Source organism: Pipistrellus hanaki, assembly GCF_964339955.1.
Source record: "Pipistrellus hanaki genome assembly, chromosome: 7".
Lineage (NCBI taxonomy): Eukaryota > Metazoa > Chordata > Mammalia > Chiroptera > Vespertilionidae > Pipistrellus > Pipistrellus hanaki.
The window spans coordinates 39973184-39990063 of NC_140509.1; the positions used below are offsets into that span (position 1 = coordinate 39973184).

Here is a 16880-nt window from a genome sequence, read left to right on the forward strand (position 1 = left end):
TTGAAATTGCTTTTCTTCACCTCATTGCTGTCAATTTATTTTCCTATTTCTCTGCTCCCTTTAATAACAGAAGTTCTCTGAGTTGACTGTATGCACAACCTCTACATCTCCACCTACAATTTATTTAAATATCTTATAACTTGAAAAAATTGTGTGCATAATTTCACAATAATTTAGAAAAGGACTTATATCAATAAAGAGCATCCATATTTTGTCTTCCCATTCCCCTGCTCCTCCCTCTTTTATCTTTTCTACTTTGAAATATTTTGATGCTTATATTTATCTACTTAAATCCTGAGTTTCTGGAATAATAGTTGATGATTTAGCTCATTTATATCATCACCTCTTTCCTTCCCTTCTCTCAATATAGTTGTATTAGTACTTTCAGTTACTTTATTACTTACTTTTGTAACTTTATATAATAAATGTATGCAGCATAAGGAATACAGTCAATAATATTGTAATAACTATGTGTGGTGCCAAGTGGGTACTAGACTTATTAGGTGAATTACTTCATGAGATATATAAATGTCTAACTACTATGCTACACCTGAAACTAATATAATATTGAATTTCAACTGTAATTAAAAAATAAAAAAGAAAACCTTATATACCAGCTTCATGTATTTAACACTTTTACCTATGTTTAAAGATAATATTACTAGAAACTCTTTTCATATAGCATGAGTTTAGTTGTGAAACCTACTAAAATCTAAAATTAAATTCTGCCAGTTAACTCTCATGAGCAATAAGAAACTATACTTTTTCTTATTTTTTGGCTTGCTTTTATTATTATTACTAGAGGCCTGGTGCACAAAATTCATGTATGGAGGGGGGGTTCCCTCAACCCAGCCTGGACCTCTCCAATCTGAGACTCTTCAGAGGAAGGCCGAAACCAGCAGTCAGACATTCCTCTCACAATCCAGGACTGCTAGCTCCTACCTATTCATCTGCCTGCCTGCCAGCCTGAACACCCCTAACTGCCTCTGCCTGCCAAGCCTGATCACTCCTCACTACCACCCCTGCTGACCTGGTCACCCCCAATTGCCCCCCTCTGCTGGCCTGGTCATCTCCAACTGCCCCCCACCCTCCCCTTCTAGCCTGGTTGCCCCATGCAGCCTGCTGTTCAGTTGCTACTATGAGGGCATCATGACCAATTTGCATATTATCCTTTTATTAGTATAGATTATTATTTTAATCCTTACCTGAGGAGTGAGGATATTTTTTTTAAAATAGAGAGTGAAAGGGAGAGGGAAGGAGGACAGAGAGAGGAGAGAGAAAGAGAGAAACATCAATGTGAGAGAGACACATCAATTGGTTGCCTCTCCTGCATGCCAACCATGGGTAGGGATTGGACTTGCAACCCAGGTGCATGCTCATGACCAGAATTGAATGTGACCTTCTGGTGCACATGCTGAATCAAACCCTCAATCCTCTGGTGTGCAGGCCAACACTGTAACCATGGAGCAATGCCAGCCAGGGCTTGCTTTTAAAAATAATAAATTGTTTAAGAAATGAAAAAAAGTACATGTATATATATCTTCTTGTCCCATCAATTATAAATATAGACTATCTTTTGACTTAAATTTCTAAGGAAGAGTGTGGGCATTAACTTTCTGTGCTTTTCATGTCTGGATATATCTTTATTCTGTCTTCATATTTGATTTATGTCTTTATTTTATTCTCACATTTGGTTTAATTTATAGTTCTGTTGTAAATTGACTTTCAGGTTGCAAATCTGTTCTTTCAAAACTCTGAAGACATTGGTACGTTGTCTTCTAGCATTAACAGTTTTGAATAAGAAGATGCCATTTTTTTTTTAAACTGGCAAGAGCATATAAAGAAACTATACTATAACATTGTTTAGATTTTGGTGTAAATGACAGTGGTTTTCCATTTTTAGTAATGATATAAGGCATCTTTTAAAATACAATCATACTTCGCTTTAGTGTGCTTTGCTTTTTGCACTTCCCAGTTATTGCATTTTTTGCAAATTGAAGATTTGTGGCAACCCTGCATTAAGCAAGTCTATCAGTGCTATTTTCCCTACAGACTCAGATGATAGTTAGCATTTTTTAGCAATAAAGTATATTTAATTAAGGTACATACATTGCCTTTAAAAAAAAGATATAATGTTATTATACACATAATAGACTATAGTACAGTGTAGCCATTTTCATTTCATAGGTGGTTTTCATTTATTTTGCGGTCTCCACAGGGAGGTAGTGGCTTGCTTGTTAATTAATATTTGTGCTGGTCCCACAAATACTATCATGTGGGAGGTTTTCCCAGTGTTGCTGACACAAAAGTTTTTCTAAATTTCCTTTAAAACTGTTTTGTTTGTTTGTTTTATTTTTTTAAACAGATTGTCCCCATGTTTTGTCTCTGTATGGGGCATAAATACTTGCCTTTGGGTGACAGGTGGAAAACGACATTGGGTGGGTTTATGGCTTTATATATTGACTTCTAATTAATACTTTATTTTCAATCTGCATCTTTTACTTTCCATTATATTTATTATATTTTTTTCAAGTTTGGGGCCTCTCTCTCTCTCTCTCTCTCTCTCTCTCTCTCTCTCTCTCTCTCTCTCTCCTTTCTCCATGCTACGATACAGATATTTTTCCCTTAAATTTTTTCATGTGTTTAAAATTAAAATATAGTAAATGTACATTATTATAGCTACCAAAAATTTGCCGAAACCTCTTGCTTCCTGAAGAACCCTCTGCTGTTCTTTTCATCCCCACAATCATGTATTATGCTCTTGAGAGTTAACATGAACTCTCAAAGAGGGTCAGTTGCTTCCTGGAAAGAAGAATCACCAGAACTCGGTGGAAATGGAGAAACATTGATTACAAGGAATCCCAGGGATTTCCCTCCCACCCCCAAATAGCCCAAACTGGCAATCAAAAAGAGGGGGAAAAGAAGTATTTGAACAAAAAAATGTCCTAAATTACTGCCAATAATTTCTGTGCTCATGAATAACCTCATTTAAATTTTTTTTCTGTTCTTTTTCCAAATGTGTGTCTGGTCATTCAGTTGCTTATCAAACAACTAAAACAAAACTCTTTGATTTAAACAATGTATGGACTCTGTAGAGCATTTGAAAATGCATAATACAATAGTACCAAGAAAGCATAAAAATTGAGCAGGTATGATGCCTCTTACCATTTTGGCAAATTTTCTTAAATTCAAGTATATCCATATGCATTAAAAAAAATCATAATACAACTCTAACCTCTATTTTTAATTAGAATATGTTTAGCAATTCCACATTATTAAATAATTTTACAAATCATATATTTTAAAATAATTCTAACAGTTGCATAATATTCCTATAGATTGGTATTTTATAGTTATTTGGCTCATCTATTATTGGACATCAGGAAATATGTAGTTTTTACTAACAAAATAGTGTTTCAACAAAACTAATTATGTATTGCTATTTGTCTACATCCTAATTATATTTTTTAGGATAATTTTAAATAATTTAATTTAGTTTGTCTTAGGCTATGAACTTATATCAGCTCCCTTATGTTTCTTTTTTCCAGAAACATTTCACAAACTAATGCGTTTCTGACTCATCACACCCAGCCCAACTCTAATATTAATTTTTAAAATATTAATCAATTTTAAGTGCAAACCAGTATTATGCTTATAAATATCTTTAATATTATAAAGGCTTATAAATAATTTAGAGTTGAATATTACATTTTTATTCTTTTATTCATGGAGTTAAATCTATCTTTTAAATTATAATGCATTTATTATTTTCTCATTGTTTTCTTTTTTTGTGTGTGTTTTTATTAATTTTTACTTTTGTTTTCTTTCTTGGAGATTTGAAAGGTTTTTATCTATTTTTAATTCTACCTCCAATTACCTTGAAAGTGTTTAAAAATATATTTATTCACATGTTAATATTGAAAAAATGAAGAATAAATATTTGAACTCCTTTTTTTTTTAATCCTTTTCAGATGAAGAATTTAGTGTGTGTTTTTTGTTTTTCATTCCAACTTCTCCTCAGCCTCATCTTCCAGCTTCTCTTGATATCCTACAGTGTGTTTCCCCCCTTTTAGAATGATAACTTAAAAACTACTTTTTTTCTACTACTTATCTTCTCTTCCAGGAATTATTTTAACATTTGGTTTTACTTTTTGTTACCAATGTTACATCAACCTCTTTAATTTTATGGTTTGATTTTATGGTCTTCATGTTCATTGGAAAGCTTATTAAAAGCATAATTTTTATATTGGATTTTCAATATGTATTTATTTTTATCTTAGTAGGTGGAGAATAACTTCAAGGAAAGTTTTAAAAAAGTAAAAACCTGTGAGTGGTTTATATACTGTGACTTTGCACATAGGAGAACAATATTTTATTATTGTTTATGAATAATAAATTAGTTGGGACTCAGCTTTTTTAGTAAAAACATTTTTTATCCTAAAAACTCTGTTGATGTTGTTTTACTGTTTCTTGATATTTAGCAATAGAGGAACGCTCTGATAGTTTTTTGTAAATAATTTGTAAGTTTTTTTTTCTCCCCTGTACCCTTATATTCAACAGTATTATAGGAGATTTATTGGTATGGATCTCTTCATTATTTTCCTGGTACTTTAAATAAAAATCTTTGCAAATTGTTTTGTTTCCAGTTTAGTGATTTTCCACCCCTGTAACTATACCTATAATTCTCTCTCTCTTTTTTTCTTTCTTCTCTGATCATTTAAATACCTTTGTTCTTTTTCTCTACACTCTTGAAAAGCTGCTCAGGTTTGTCCTTCATAAGCAAAGTATGTGTTTTTATCCACAAAGCTAAACTTTTTTTTTTACTTTCAGTGTAGATTTTAATAATGCTATTGCCATTTTGGCTTCCTTGCAGGCTTTATCTCTCGCACCCAATTTTCATATCATGACATTGAAAAATCTCATTATTTCAATTTTCTTTCTTCTCAGAGATACATCTGCTTATTTCTGGTTTCTGAGTTCTGATGGCTACAGAGGGAGCTCTGGCACCAATGTAGTTTTCAGGACGCCTTTTTCCCAGTGGGCCAGCAGGAGCTGTTGTGGGTGAGTCTTGGTTGCATGCTGCAGTGCCAACGGCTTGAGTCTTCTTTTGATCAAGACTTTGAGCAAAACTATTATCACCTTTCCTCCCATGTTTTAAAACAGGGCCTCTCATAGTTGGCACTATGGACATTTGGGCGGGATAATTCTTTGTTGTAGCCATGTCTTGTGCCTTGTAGGTTGTTCAGCAGTACCACTGGACCCTACCCAACACAGGCCATATGTGTCACTTCTGCCACCCCCCATGCCTGTTTCTCCAGACACTGCTACATGGAGCAAAAATTTACCTCATTGAGAACCACTGTCCTAAAGGAACTTTGCAAGTTCAACTCAAGTAAAGAAAGCTTAAACAAGATTGCTAAATAATTACATAGGGTGGAGATAAAAATAAGTCAAGAATCATGAAAAGACACATTTTAAAAGATTTTAAAGCAACATTTACATTCACAGAAACAGTTTGGTATTTCTAAGAATGGCCAAAGGTCATAAATGCTCAGAGAGGTGGATAGTTTTGTGAATGATGCCATTAGTCTGATAATTACACAACAGTAAAGACAGCAAGAGCTGAGATGTGACAGCCAAGCCACTGTTCCAATCTTCAGTGTGGAACTGACATGGATCTAAAAACCAAAAGGTCAATAGTTGCATAGATAAATCAATATTTTGTTCCAGAAGATCAGTTTCAAGAGCAGGATAGTACATTTCAGTGTCTCCAGATACTCTGAAAATTGGGGACTGAAGGCAAGAGGTGGGTGGATGTGATTTTTAATGAGCCATGTAGCATGATATGAGTCATTTATATCAGTTGATACAGTTGGCATTTTTCTAGACAGAAGTTTTATGTCCTCATAGCAATATAATCTGAAGCTCACCCATTTGAGATAGTTTTCACTGTTTGAATAAAAGTTCATTGTCTTAATTCAACCAGCCATACTATGTGGCACAACTAATATGATTACATAATTTTTGGCAAGTATTATATATTTTCTCCTTTAAAATTTAAAGGAAAAAATCTGCACACACTTAATTATATTGTCATCTAAATAAATGTATATTTTGAAATGGTTCCAATGTTTGATTATGAAATGCATTTTGCCATTGCTTTCTTTATTATTCTTGTTCAGAAAGAAAATGACTAATGTCTTCTAGTAATAGCACTTATAGGAAAGATGGTTCATGTAGCAACAGTTAACTTCTGATAGTCCTTTTTCATTTCACTGTCTAACTTGCTTGAATAGTCTAATTGTGTGTAAAATGTCCAAATTTTAGATTTTGTGCAAAATAATCAAAACACTGAACACTGGTTCCAATTATAAAAGTGCCTGCATTATTTGTCATCAGGTGAAATGTATTTGGGAATGTAAAGAAACCATGAAGCTTAAGGGGCTAAAAAAGGGAAATCAAAGAAAAAATTTTCCCCATTTGAAACTATATTTTGAATAATGTAAATAGTCAATATTGTTACCTCAAACAAAAGCCTTAACATTTTTGGCAGGCTGTAAGAATACAAGACAATGAACCAGAGGAAGAATTCTTTGGCCTCCCTCTTCCCTCTCTCAGTTGGTGCAGGAGTCTGAGGCATCTCTACATATGCTAATTATCCCTCTGTTTGACCAGTCGCTCTGACATGTACTGACAACCAGGGGGCAGATGCTCCAACCAGTAGGCTAGCTTCCTGCATCCTGGGCCCTCCTATGGTTCCTCCCTGGCCCCATTGTGCACTGGTGGGGTCCCTCAGCCTGGTCTGCACCCTCTCACAAACTGGAGAGCCAGTTTCTGCCTGATCCTCGCAGGCCAGGCTGAGGGACCCCACTGCTGCACTAATCTGTACACTGGGCTTTATTCAACTACAAAGGTACTATTGGCTTCTACGTGTCTGCAAAGTATTCTGGTGCATTAAGTAGGCCTGTATCCCTCTGCCCCCTACTCCATGCAGCATATTTTGTATCAAAGCACCCCCCTCTCATTCCATTCCTCTGAGGAGGAGTTGGCCAGGGGACATTAAACTCCATTTTGCGACGAAGCGGGTTTGGCTCAGTGGTAGAGCATTGGTCTGCGGACTGAAAGGTCCCGGGTTTGATTCCGGTCAAGGGCATGTATGTTGGTTGCGGGCACATCCCCGGTAGGGGGTGTGCAAGAGGCAGCTGGTCGAGTTTCTCTTTTATTGACGTTTCTAGCTCTCTATCTCTCTCTGCTCCTCTCTGTAAAAAAATCAATAAAATATGTTTTAAAAAACAAACAAACAAACAAACAAACAAACAAACAAAAAACCCCCTCCATTTTGCAATTTCTAGCCAAGTCTGGTTGAAGAGCACCTAGGGCACTGGGGAGAGTTAGGGTTAGAGATGTCTCTGTCAATAGCAATTGCAGCCTGTGACGTGCCTTTGGTTTTTCAGAGGCCCTGCAGTGACTGGATGTAACTTGTGGGCCTGAAAGGGCATTTTTATGTCCTAAAACTGAGAACTACTTTTCTTGCAATTGCTAGATTCCCATTATAACAGAAAACCTTTCTTCCATTTTGGTTTCAACAGTCACCAAACATAAGAATTATTCATGAACGAGACGTAGTCATTCATGAAACTTCAAGAAGATTCCAGAAGAGAACAGAAAGTAATGTGGGAGGGGTATGCTTTCATTTTTGATGAGAAATCTGACAGACAAAAAGTCAAACCGCTGACTGAAGGGTTTGACTGAGCCATTATTTTTAAGGCTTTTCTGATACTATTACAACTATACTTGTAAAAACACTTTTATTGATTTTATAATCTACTTAAAATTTCTATACATATAAAACATACGTAGTTTTTTCTGCATAGTTTAAAAGCTGATTAATTCTATGAAGTTTGTAATGAAAATCAGCATTTTCTTACTTACCTCTCTCCCACCTCTTCTCACTGCTGTTCAATACTTAGCCATTCTTATTTCTTTTAAAATGTGACATTTTTAGAGTATTGCTTTGTATGATAACCAGAAAAAAAATCAATAAAGGAAGTTCACAAAACCTTTTTCTTTATAATACTTTTTATTATGAAACAACACCTATAAAAACTCATATTTGTAGGTCAATACAATATCACAAAGTGACCATGTTAAAGCATCAGAAATAGAAAATTGCACCTCAGAAAAACTCTCTTCATGGTCCCTAATTATTACCTCCCATCTGCATTGGCAGGTGCTGTCATAATTTTTATTTTTATCAATTAATAACTAATAGTTTTATTAATAATTCTATTGCTTTTAAAAAATCATTTTACTCTGAGCAAGCATTCCCTAAAGTTACTGATTAGTTTCATATAGTTTTGAACTAATATAAATAAGTTATACATACAATCATTTTCTGTGACTAAGTTCTTTTTTTTTATTGATTTTTTACAGAGAGGAGGAGAGAGGGCTAGAGAGCTAGAAACGTCGATGAGAGAGAAACATCAACCAGCTGCCTCTTGCACACCCCCCACTGGGGATGTGCCCGCAACCAATGTACATGCCCTTGACCGGAATCGAACCTGGGACCTTTCAGTCCGCGGGCGACGCTCTATCCTCTGAGCCAAACCGGTTTCGGCAGTTCTTTTAATCAATATCATACTTATAAGATTCCTGCATGTTATTTTTGTGTAGCTGTATTCATGTATTTTCATGACCATATCATAATTTCTTTATCCATTCTATTGAAGAACACTTGGATGGTTTACAGTTACATCAATAATAAAGTTATGTATATTTTCACATTTCTTAGTACACATGTGCATATATCTCTGTATGTGATACACTTATTACTTTTATAGCCACAATTCTTCATCCCACCCTATATCTACACCTATTTCCATATAACTTTGTGCTGCCCTCTCACTCTGAACCTGGACTTTGTCATGTGATTTTTTTTTACTAAGAGATTTTAGCAGCAGTAGTATAAACAGGCTTAACATCACCTGTGCTGTTGAGCTTTCTTGCTCTTATTTCTGTACCATCACCATAAGAATAATGCAAGTGTAGCTTAAAATAAGATGACAAGCATGTAGCTCATAGTCCCGTTGCCCAGCAGAGACACTGCCAAACACATGGGTGAATCTTGAGCGAAAGATGGGCCCATTGGAGCCCAGCTGTATCACCAGCTTGTAGATGTTAGTGCAGGGGTCCTCAAACTTTTTAAAGTGGGGGCCAGATCACGGTCCCTCAGAGAGCTGGAGGGCTGGACTATATAAACTACTAATTCCTACTGTAACACCTTGGCTGCGCTCACTGCCCAAAAAACCTGGCGGGCAGGATCAGACTCCCCTGGGGGCTGCATGTGGCCCTCGGGCCGTAGTTTGAAGACCCCTGTAGTGGGTTTGTGATTAGGTATCTGCTGACATTTCAAATGCTTGCTGTCTCCTTCAGCACCTGCACCTGGGCTTTCTGTGCTCTCAGAGTAATACCATCGTTCTTCTCTGAGATGAGCCAGGTCTCACTGGCTTCAACATGAGGCCTTCAGGAATCCAGACCCAAAAGGAGGAAAATAGGACCCATCACATGGAGTCCCAAAGGTCTGATTCACATAGCCAAGGACTGTGGTGGACTGGCAGGGCCATGGCATACTCAGCCCCAGGGCGCCTATGTGCTCAGCCAGGTTCAGTGACCCTGCGTGGGGGCGGTGAAGAATTAGAAAAGACAGACAAGACAAGAAAGCTGGGTCTTGGTGGGATGCTGCCTGCTCTGATGAGAGGCAGTGCCACGGATTGTAAATGGTGTCTTTATTTTATAGCCAGGTGCCACCAGGCAAAGTAAGGGCGTGGTCAAGATGTTTACAGCATTCTCTGGATCCTACTCAACTACATGCACCTGGACTCTATCAAGCCCACATCACTCAGGCACCTGGGGCCACGTGTTCGGACCATAGGTTCAAGCTTATAACCATAGCTGTTGGCTATAATTGTGCTGGGAGGGCTCTGCCCTTCAACCTGGGACTTGCACGTGGCCATGGGAGGACTGTGCCCTCTCATTAGTCCGAGGCTTGAACTATCCAAACACCAACCAGACTTTTATCCTAAACTGCTATGGTTATATAAGAAAAGAGCAGGTAACTCTTATGAAAGTTTATGAACTGCTTCCTCTGTGATATCATAAACCTGTTGCTTTTTTTTTTTCCAGTAGGACAATAAAACCGTTTTAATAAAAATGATCCCACCTACAAAAAGCTGGTAATCCTCAGCTTGCAATCTAAGGCCCTGCAGTTCTGGGTTAGTGAGTAAGGGAATTAATTGGTGCTGTGTTAGATACAAAGGGATTCCCCAGTGTTCTGTGATGGTGGCAGAAGCGTTATTAAAAACCACCAGTAAAAACAGCAGGACAATTAAAATACAATGTAAAAGCCAAGAAGTTTAAAACTCTGCCTGATTTATGTTTATCTTGAGTCCTCCTGAAAAGAGCAGGGTCAAAAATTTTGCTTTGTGAAGAAATCTCATTTTAATGTTTTAAATTAAATGCAGACTATTGTGGAAACAGTATAACTCTAAAGTAATAAACACTATGTTACTTTAATTTGCTTCTTTCCTGAAGATTCTAAAATAACCCTGGCAGATCTACATATGTTACTGGCACCAGGTCATTCATCTAGTGCTAATGATTTGTGGGGATCCTGGTGCAATTAAAAGGGACATAGAGACCTCCATGTGTATCATGTTAGGTGTTTTGTGAATGACATAGTATCTACTGTTCTGTGGAATCTAGTCAGGACCCTGGATCAAGCTTGACTTGCAAATTTCACATATTTTTATTAGACCTAATATTGAATATCTTCTTTTATTGCTTCTCAGGTTTACCTACTTCCTGTCATCATGCCACACACATAATAGGGCAAGGGGAGGAGATCTTGATGCTTACCTGGTCTAGAAGTCTTATCTTGCTTGATATATTATGATATATATATTACAGCACTACCAATAAGTTCGGCATTCTGCATTCTCTATTTTTAAAGAAATATATTTTATTGATTTTTTTACAGAGAGGAAGAGAGAGGGATAGAGAGTTAGAAACATTGATGAAAGAGAATCATTGAACAGCTACCTCTTGCACACCCGCTACTGGGGATGTGCCTGCAACCAAGGTACATGCCCTTGAACGGAATCGAACCCGGGACCTTTCAGTCTGCAGGCCGATGCTCTATCCTAGGGGTGTCGAACTCAATCAGAGAAGGGGCCAAAATCTAAAATCCAGCCTAAATCGCGGGCCGAATGGTTTACTGAACAGTCATAAACTGACAATGTCATAAACTGACAGCGAAGTGCAGTGATGACAGCGCGGTGCGGGCCACATTGCAAGGCCTGGCGGGCTGGATTTGGCCCGCGGGCCTTGTGTTTGACACATGTGCTCTATCCATTGAGCCAAACCGGTTTCGGCTCCCCTCTATTTTTTTAACTGAGGCATAAAATGCATAAATGAGGAAAATGATTAGAATAAAATGATTTTGATACAAATATGCTCACTTGATGAGAAATATGAAACAAACTTCCATGAGTTGTTGCCAATATTCTCATTGAGAAATAGGAATAAGTCTAATTGTCATGCAAGTCTCTTTAAACATTTTTTTTTTTTTTAACATTTTCTAGACATAAAGTTAAAGAATGAGTAGTGAGAGATTTCAAGTGAGATGTCATGTGTGAGGCTGCTCCTTAGCTTACAATAGATTTGTTGAAAAGGTTTATTAAGTAAAAACAATGTGGAAATAGCAAATTTATTTATCAGTGTGATGAAAACTGCTGTTTACATAGGTGCTTTCAATCTTTTATTTCCTTTTTATCAACAATAAAGCAATAAGAAATTATTATTGCTGCAGTTTAAAAATGAGAGAAGTTTAAACACAGAGGATTAAATAATTGGCCTATAAACATAGCTAGTAGAGTTTGGTTATTCCTAAGTGATGTCGGCTGGGGCTGCAGTCATCTGGGGACTGTGAGACTGGAACATCCAGGAGGACTCACTCACAGAACTACCAGTTTGTGCAGCTTTTGACTGGGAGCTCAGCTGGGACTGTCAACCCCAAAATCTCCATTTTCATCTACATGACTGCTTCATGGGGCTAGGACAAAGAAAGTGTTTCAAGCATTAAGGCAAAAGCTGAAGGTTTTTAAGGCTTCACCTCTGAAACTATACAGTATTATTTATGCTGCATTCTGTTGGTTACAACTGTCACAGGGCCAGCTGAGATTAAAATGGAGGGGATATCAGAGGGAGGGCAAAAATTTGTGGCTCCTTTTAGTCCATCATAAGTATTGACTAATTCAAACAAGGAGAATGATCTAGGTCCTAGATTCCAGGACAACTGTTGTTTTAATTATTCAGAATGATCTGATATTTGGTATGACTTCATTTTGTTGTACCTGACAAACCCTGATGTTTAGAGTTGGAGATTCAATTTACCAATATAATTTCATGAATAGAATATTTCAAAATGTATTATTTCTTTTTTTAAAAAAATATATTTTATTGATTTTGTATAGAGAGGAAGGGAGAGAGATAGAGAATCAGAAACATCGATGAGAGTCATTGATCAGCTGCCTCTTGCACCCCCCCCCCCCCCCCCGGGGATATTCCCGCAACCAAGGTACATGCCCTTGACCGGAATCGAACCTGGGACCCTTCGGTCCCCAAGCCGACTCTCTATCCATTGAGCCAAACTGGTTCGGCTCAAAATGTATTATTTCTAAGGTGAATTTTGGAAAACTCACAATTTTACATTTATCAGCTGAAATGGAATCAGGTGTAGATTTTACCATCAGTCAATCCTCTCTTCTCTTTATGGGAGCTAGAGGCCATGAGGGGCCTTGTGATGTTTTAAGCAGAACTATGAAGTACTGAAACTGGTTTTTAAAAACATAATCATGCAACTAGTGCTGCCCTATCTAAATAATTATCTTGGAAGCTCTATCATTATTCCAATGACACTGTTTTATTTTAAAAGTTCTGGAAATATTATTTTGGAACATTCACTTTGAAAATCCTGACCAGTTATCTTTTTTGAGTGTGACTAATTTTTTAAGTGCTATAGGCCAAACAGACCTAAGTCTGATGAATATGTTGGGTGGTCAAAGTAGGAGTCCTGGTTTTGATGCTAAATAATATTTAATGACAAACAAATTAGGATTTACTTTTTTTTGTGTGTGCTTAAAAATTGGTAGTAAGACCAAAAAACAAAGCATTCAAACATGTTTTGAGCAGTAGCATCCTATTAAATAAACTGCTTTTCAAGTTATCTATTCTGGGGGAAAAACACTTTTGGATGTGTAAATTCTGGTATATTTATTTAAAAACAGATTTTGTCATTATCTTTTATCACTTATAGTCTGATCATGTTTTTTACCTCATGTTTAATGTTAATATACTGTGTATATAATATTAACATGTATGTCATGCTTTTAAAAGCATTTTACTCTTAATGTTTAAATCTTCATAAGGTCACATACATATTATTTAATAAATATATTATTCTATTTAGAAATAAGGAAATCTAATTAAAGAGCATTTGAGACTTTTTTAATGGTGCTTTAGGTGTGCTATAATAGCAATAAAATTAAGTGCTTTCATTTCCTGCCTCTCATATTGCAGCAATTGTTCTTACCATGAAATGGTATTAGAAATAGTGGAAGAATGCAGTTATTTTATAAAGATGTAAAGATATTTGGATCTAAAAGAATTAGTTAAAATAACATTTTATGGAAGAGCATTTTTAAAAAAAGTATTTGTAAGACTGACTGAAACCACTAATTTTTCTCATAGAAATTTCAATTGATTCAGTTCATAATTCTAGTTTCATCACTTTTAAGTGGATTTTCCCGTGTCTAACAGCATATTCTAAGCAGGATGCTTTTGTAGTGCTTTAAACCAGGCCATTTGGTTTTTCTAAAAACTAGTCAACAAGATCAATAGTGCCTGCACCCTATGCCAGCCTGGGAACATGGTAGTTGTTCAATAAGTGCCTATGGAAAAAGAGATCCATAACCTTGAGTCACCAGAACAATACATCCTTCCTCAGGAGGAGAAATTGCATTTCACCATAAATGGCTGTGCCACCATGTGTTACAATCCCCGAGCCTGTCCGAAGTATTTCAGCAACTCCCTGCAAACACTTCTCTACAGGTTGCTCAACAGAGTGAAGAACACAGCTCATTGCAATTAAGTCCTACTTCAGAAGTTGTCCCTGTAATCATGAACATGGCTGTCCTTGTATTGTCTGCATTTTTTTTGCTTTAATTAAAGAATGAGTTTCCTAATAACATTAGCCAGAAGAACTGCAACCAGATATCTCTATTTAAATACTCTCTCAACTCACGTTCAGCTATATATCAATCTTACAGGTAATCCAAGACCGATTTGTTAGAATTCTGCAGGACCTTGCTTTTCCTTCTGGCATGGATTAAAAATTTCTGTCTTCAATCCTATCCTTATAGACATTGTCTTCCTGTTTAGTCCAGCAAGGCTAGGGTATTGGGTGTAGTAAATGGGAATGAGTAGGAGTAGGTAGTCTTTCCCCATGAAAATGTTCCAAAGGTAAGAGACTTTTGCAGAACTATTGGCTTTTATTTTTTACTTTTAAACAAGGAACAAAATTCTTATGATAAATTGTAGCTTCTAGATTGTAAATAATAAGGGAAAAATTCTCAGATAGCTTGACAGCTTAAACATACCCAGGCCTCTTCTGTATAAGGAAAGCATAGACAGGCTCCGAAATGGGAAAAATAGCTGCAGACTGTGCCAAACAGGTTGCAGGTCTGTCAAGTCTCGGCTCTTAAATTTGTTGAAGGGCCAATTCTCTAAAACTTCCTTGAGGTAAACCTTTCATCAAGACTCAGAGAAGCCACGATTCCTAAAACAGGGTTTGGGACATCTTTCTGTGCGGTTCAGATAGTACCTGCTCTCCAAATATGGAAACATGGATGTATGTGTGTCTATATGGAGCATATAGACAAGGGTTCAGAGAGGAAGACTGTTAAAATGCAGCGATTTCTTCTGAGGATTGAGCTGGTTATGTAAAGATTAAGTGAGTTGAGCTATTGTCACCAAAGTCACAAAGATAATAATGAAGATCATAATGTTCAGATCCAAGTGAGTAAGGTCTTTTTTTTTTCACATGTAGCCGCGGTCTTTATAAAAAACGAAATGCTTTTAAGGGAAACTTTTTTATTTTTTATTTTTTATTTATGAAAAGCATAATGAGAACAAAGTGGAAGAGGCAGAATTTGATGACACAAGGCTGGCTGTATGAAGCTTATTTTCCAAATAACAAAAAGGGGGGGGGGGGGGAGATGAAATGAGTGGGGACTGGAGTATTTGTGTTTTGAGGAGGAGAAAGGTAGGAGATGAGAAAAAGGGGAGGGCAGAGCCTGGAAACAGGCGCCGCTCCTGTCTCACATCGAGGGGCATAGCCATGGCTCGGGGCGAAGACAGCCTGGCGCCCCAAGTGTGAAGCCAGGGGACCCCCCCCCTCCCAACTTTCGCCCCCCCCCCCGCCCCCGCCTCCAAAGCGCCCCTGACCGAGCCTGCGGATAGGAAGTTGTGTTCAGAGATTAAGAATCCCCCCCTTCCCCCCCCCCTTTTTTTTTATAGCAGATACCCAGTTCGGTGGGGCTAATTTTTAAGTTTAGTTCTATCCCATGTTGCCTAATGAGCGAAAACAAGATGGACGGGACCCGGCATTTGTCCTTAAAGACTTCTATGACGCCACACTTTTTTTTTTTTAAGGTCTCACATATTTATTACCGAACCAACCTCTGGGTGCAGGAAAACATTCACCAAGAGAAAACTCGCATTCTTCCAACAATTCACCCCCCAAAATGGCCATGTTTGTTATCAAAGTCACAAAGTCACTGTCCAGGGAGGAGCCATCTTTTCAGGAACGGGCGGGTGCGGGGTGCCGGCAGCGCCGACGCGGGAGCCCGGAGCCGTGGGGCGTCCTCACAGGCCCAGCTTGGTTCTTCTCCAGTGCCGCCTCTTGGCGTTGTACCGGATTCGGTTGCCGGTCTTCATCCAGATCCACTGGGGAATGGGCCGGTTCTGCTTCTGCTTCTTGGCCAGGAACCTCTTGATCCTGAAGGTCTTGTGAGAAGACATGGCGAAGGGCACAGTCAACCGCTCGCACCAGCCAAGCCGCTCGCAGGAGTCCGCCGTCAGCGCCCGTCACCGTCAACCGTCGGCGGCACCACCACAGCAATGGCGGAGAGAGGAGGATGTGGGCGGAAGTACGTGCTTAGCGGAGCTTCCGGGGCGGGGCCTGGCGGCTGACGTTTCGTGCTCCCCCCCCCTCACGCGCAGGCGCTCTTAGAGCGGAGGGGGAACTGTGCCTGCTCCCTAGGCGGGTCCTTTGGGTGCGTCACTTCCGGGAGCACCTGCTTCTTCGGTGAGGACGGCAGCCATTACAAACACCGAAGCAAATGGTAAGAGCTCCTTCTTTTTATTTGTAAACTCTTAACCATTTGCAACAGCAGGGATGGACCTGGAGAGTATATTACGCTAACAAAAGAAGCCCGTCAGAGACAGACAAGTATCCCATGATCTGACTCGTGTGGGATTGAATGAACAAGGTAAACTGATGAACAAAATAGATGCAGAGACACAGAAGCGTGGGACAGGCTGTCCAGCCTCAGAGGGAAGGCGGTGGCGGGTGGGTGGGTGGAGAGAGATTAACCTGGGAATTTACATGCATCTATTCATAGTCCATGGACACAGACAGTAGTGTGGTAAAGGCTTGGGAGGGGTAGGTGCAGGGTAGAGGGGGTCTGTGGAGGAAAAAAATTTAAAGGGACATCTGTAATACTTTCAAAGTAAAGGTTAAAAATAAAAAAGAAATACTCAAG

The 16880-nt window shown here is 38.2% G+C and overlaps 1 protein-coding gene across 1 annotated transcript; it reads right to left on the reverse strand.

Moving 5' to 3' along the window:
- Window positions 1-15981: 15981 nt before the first annotated feature.
- Window positions 15982-16137, reverse strand: LOC311625266 (large ribosomal subunit protein eL39-like; the record flags this gene model as incomplete). Its single annotated transcript, XM_084889352.1, has 1 exon — window positions 15982-16137. One exon carries the CDS (start codon window positions 16135-16137, stop codon window positions 15982-15984), a length of 156 nt encoding a protein of 51 aa, XP_084745478.1.
- Between the last annotated feature and the right edge of the window lie 743 nt (window positions 16138-16880).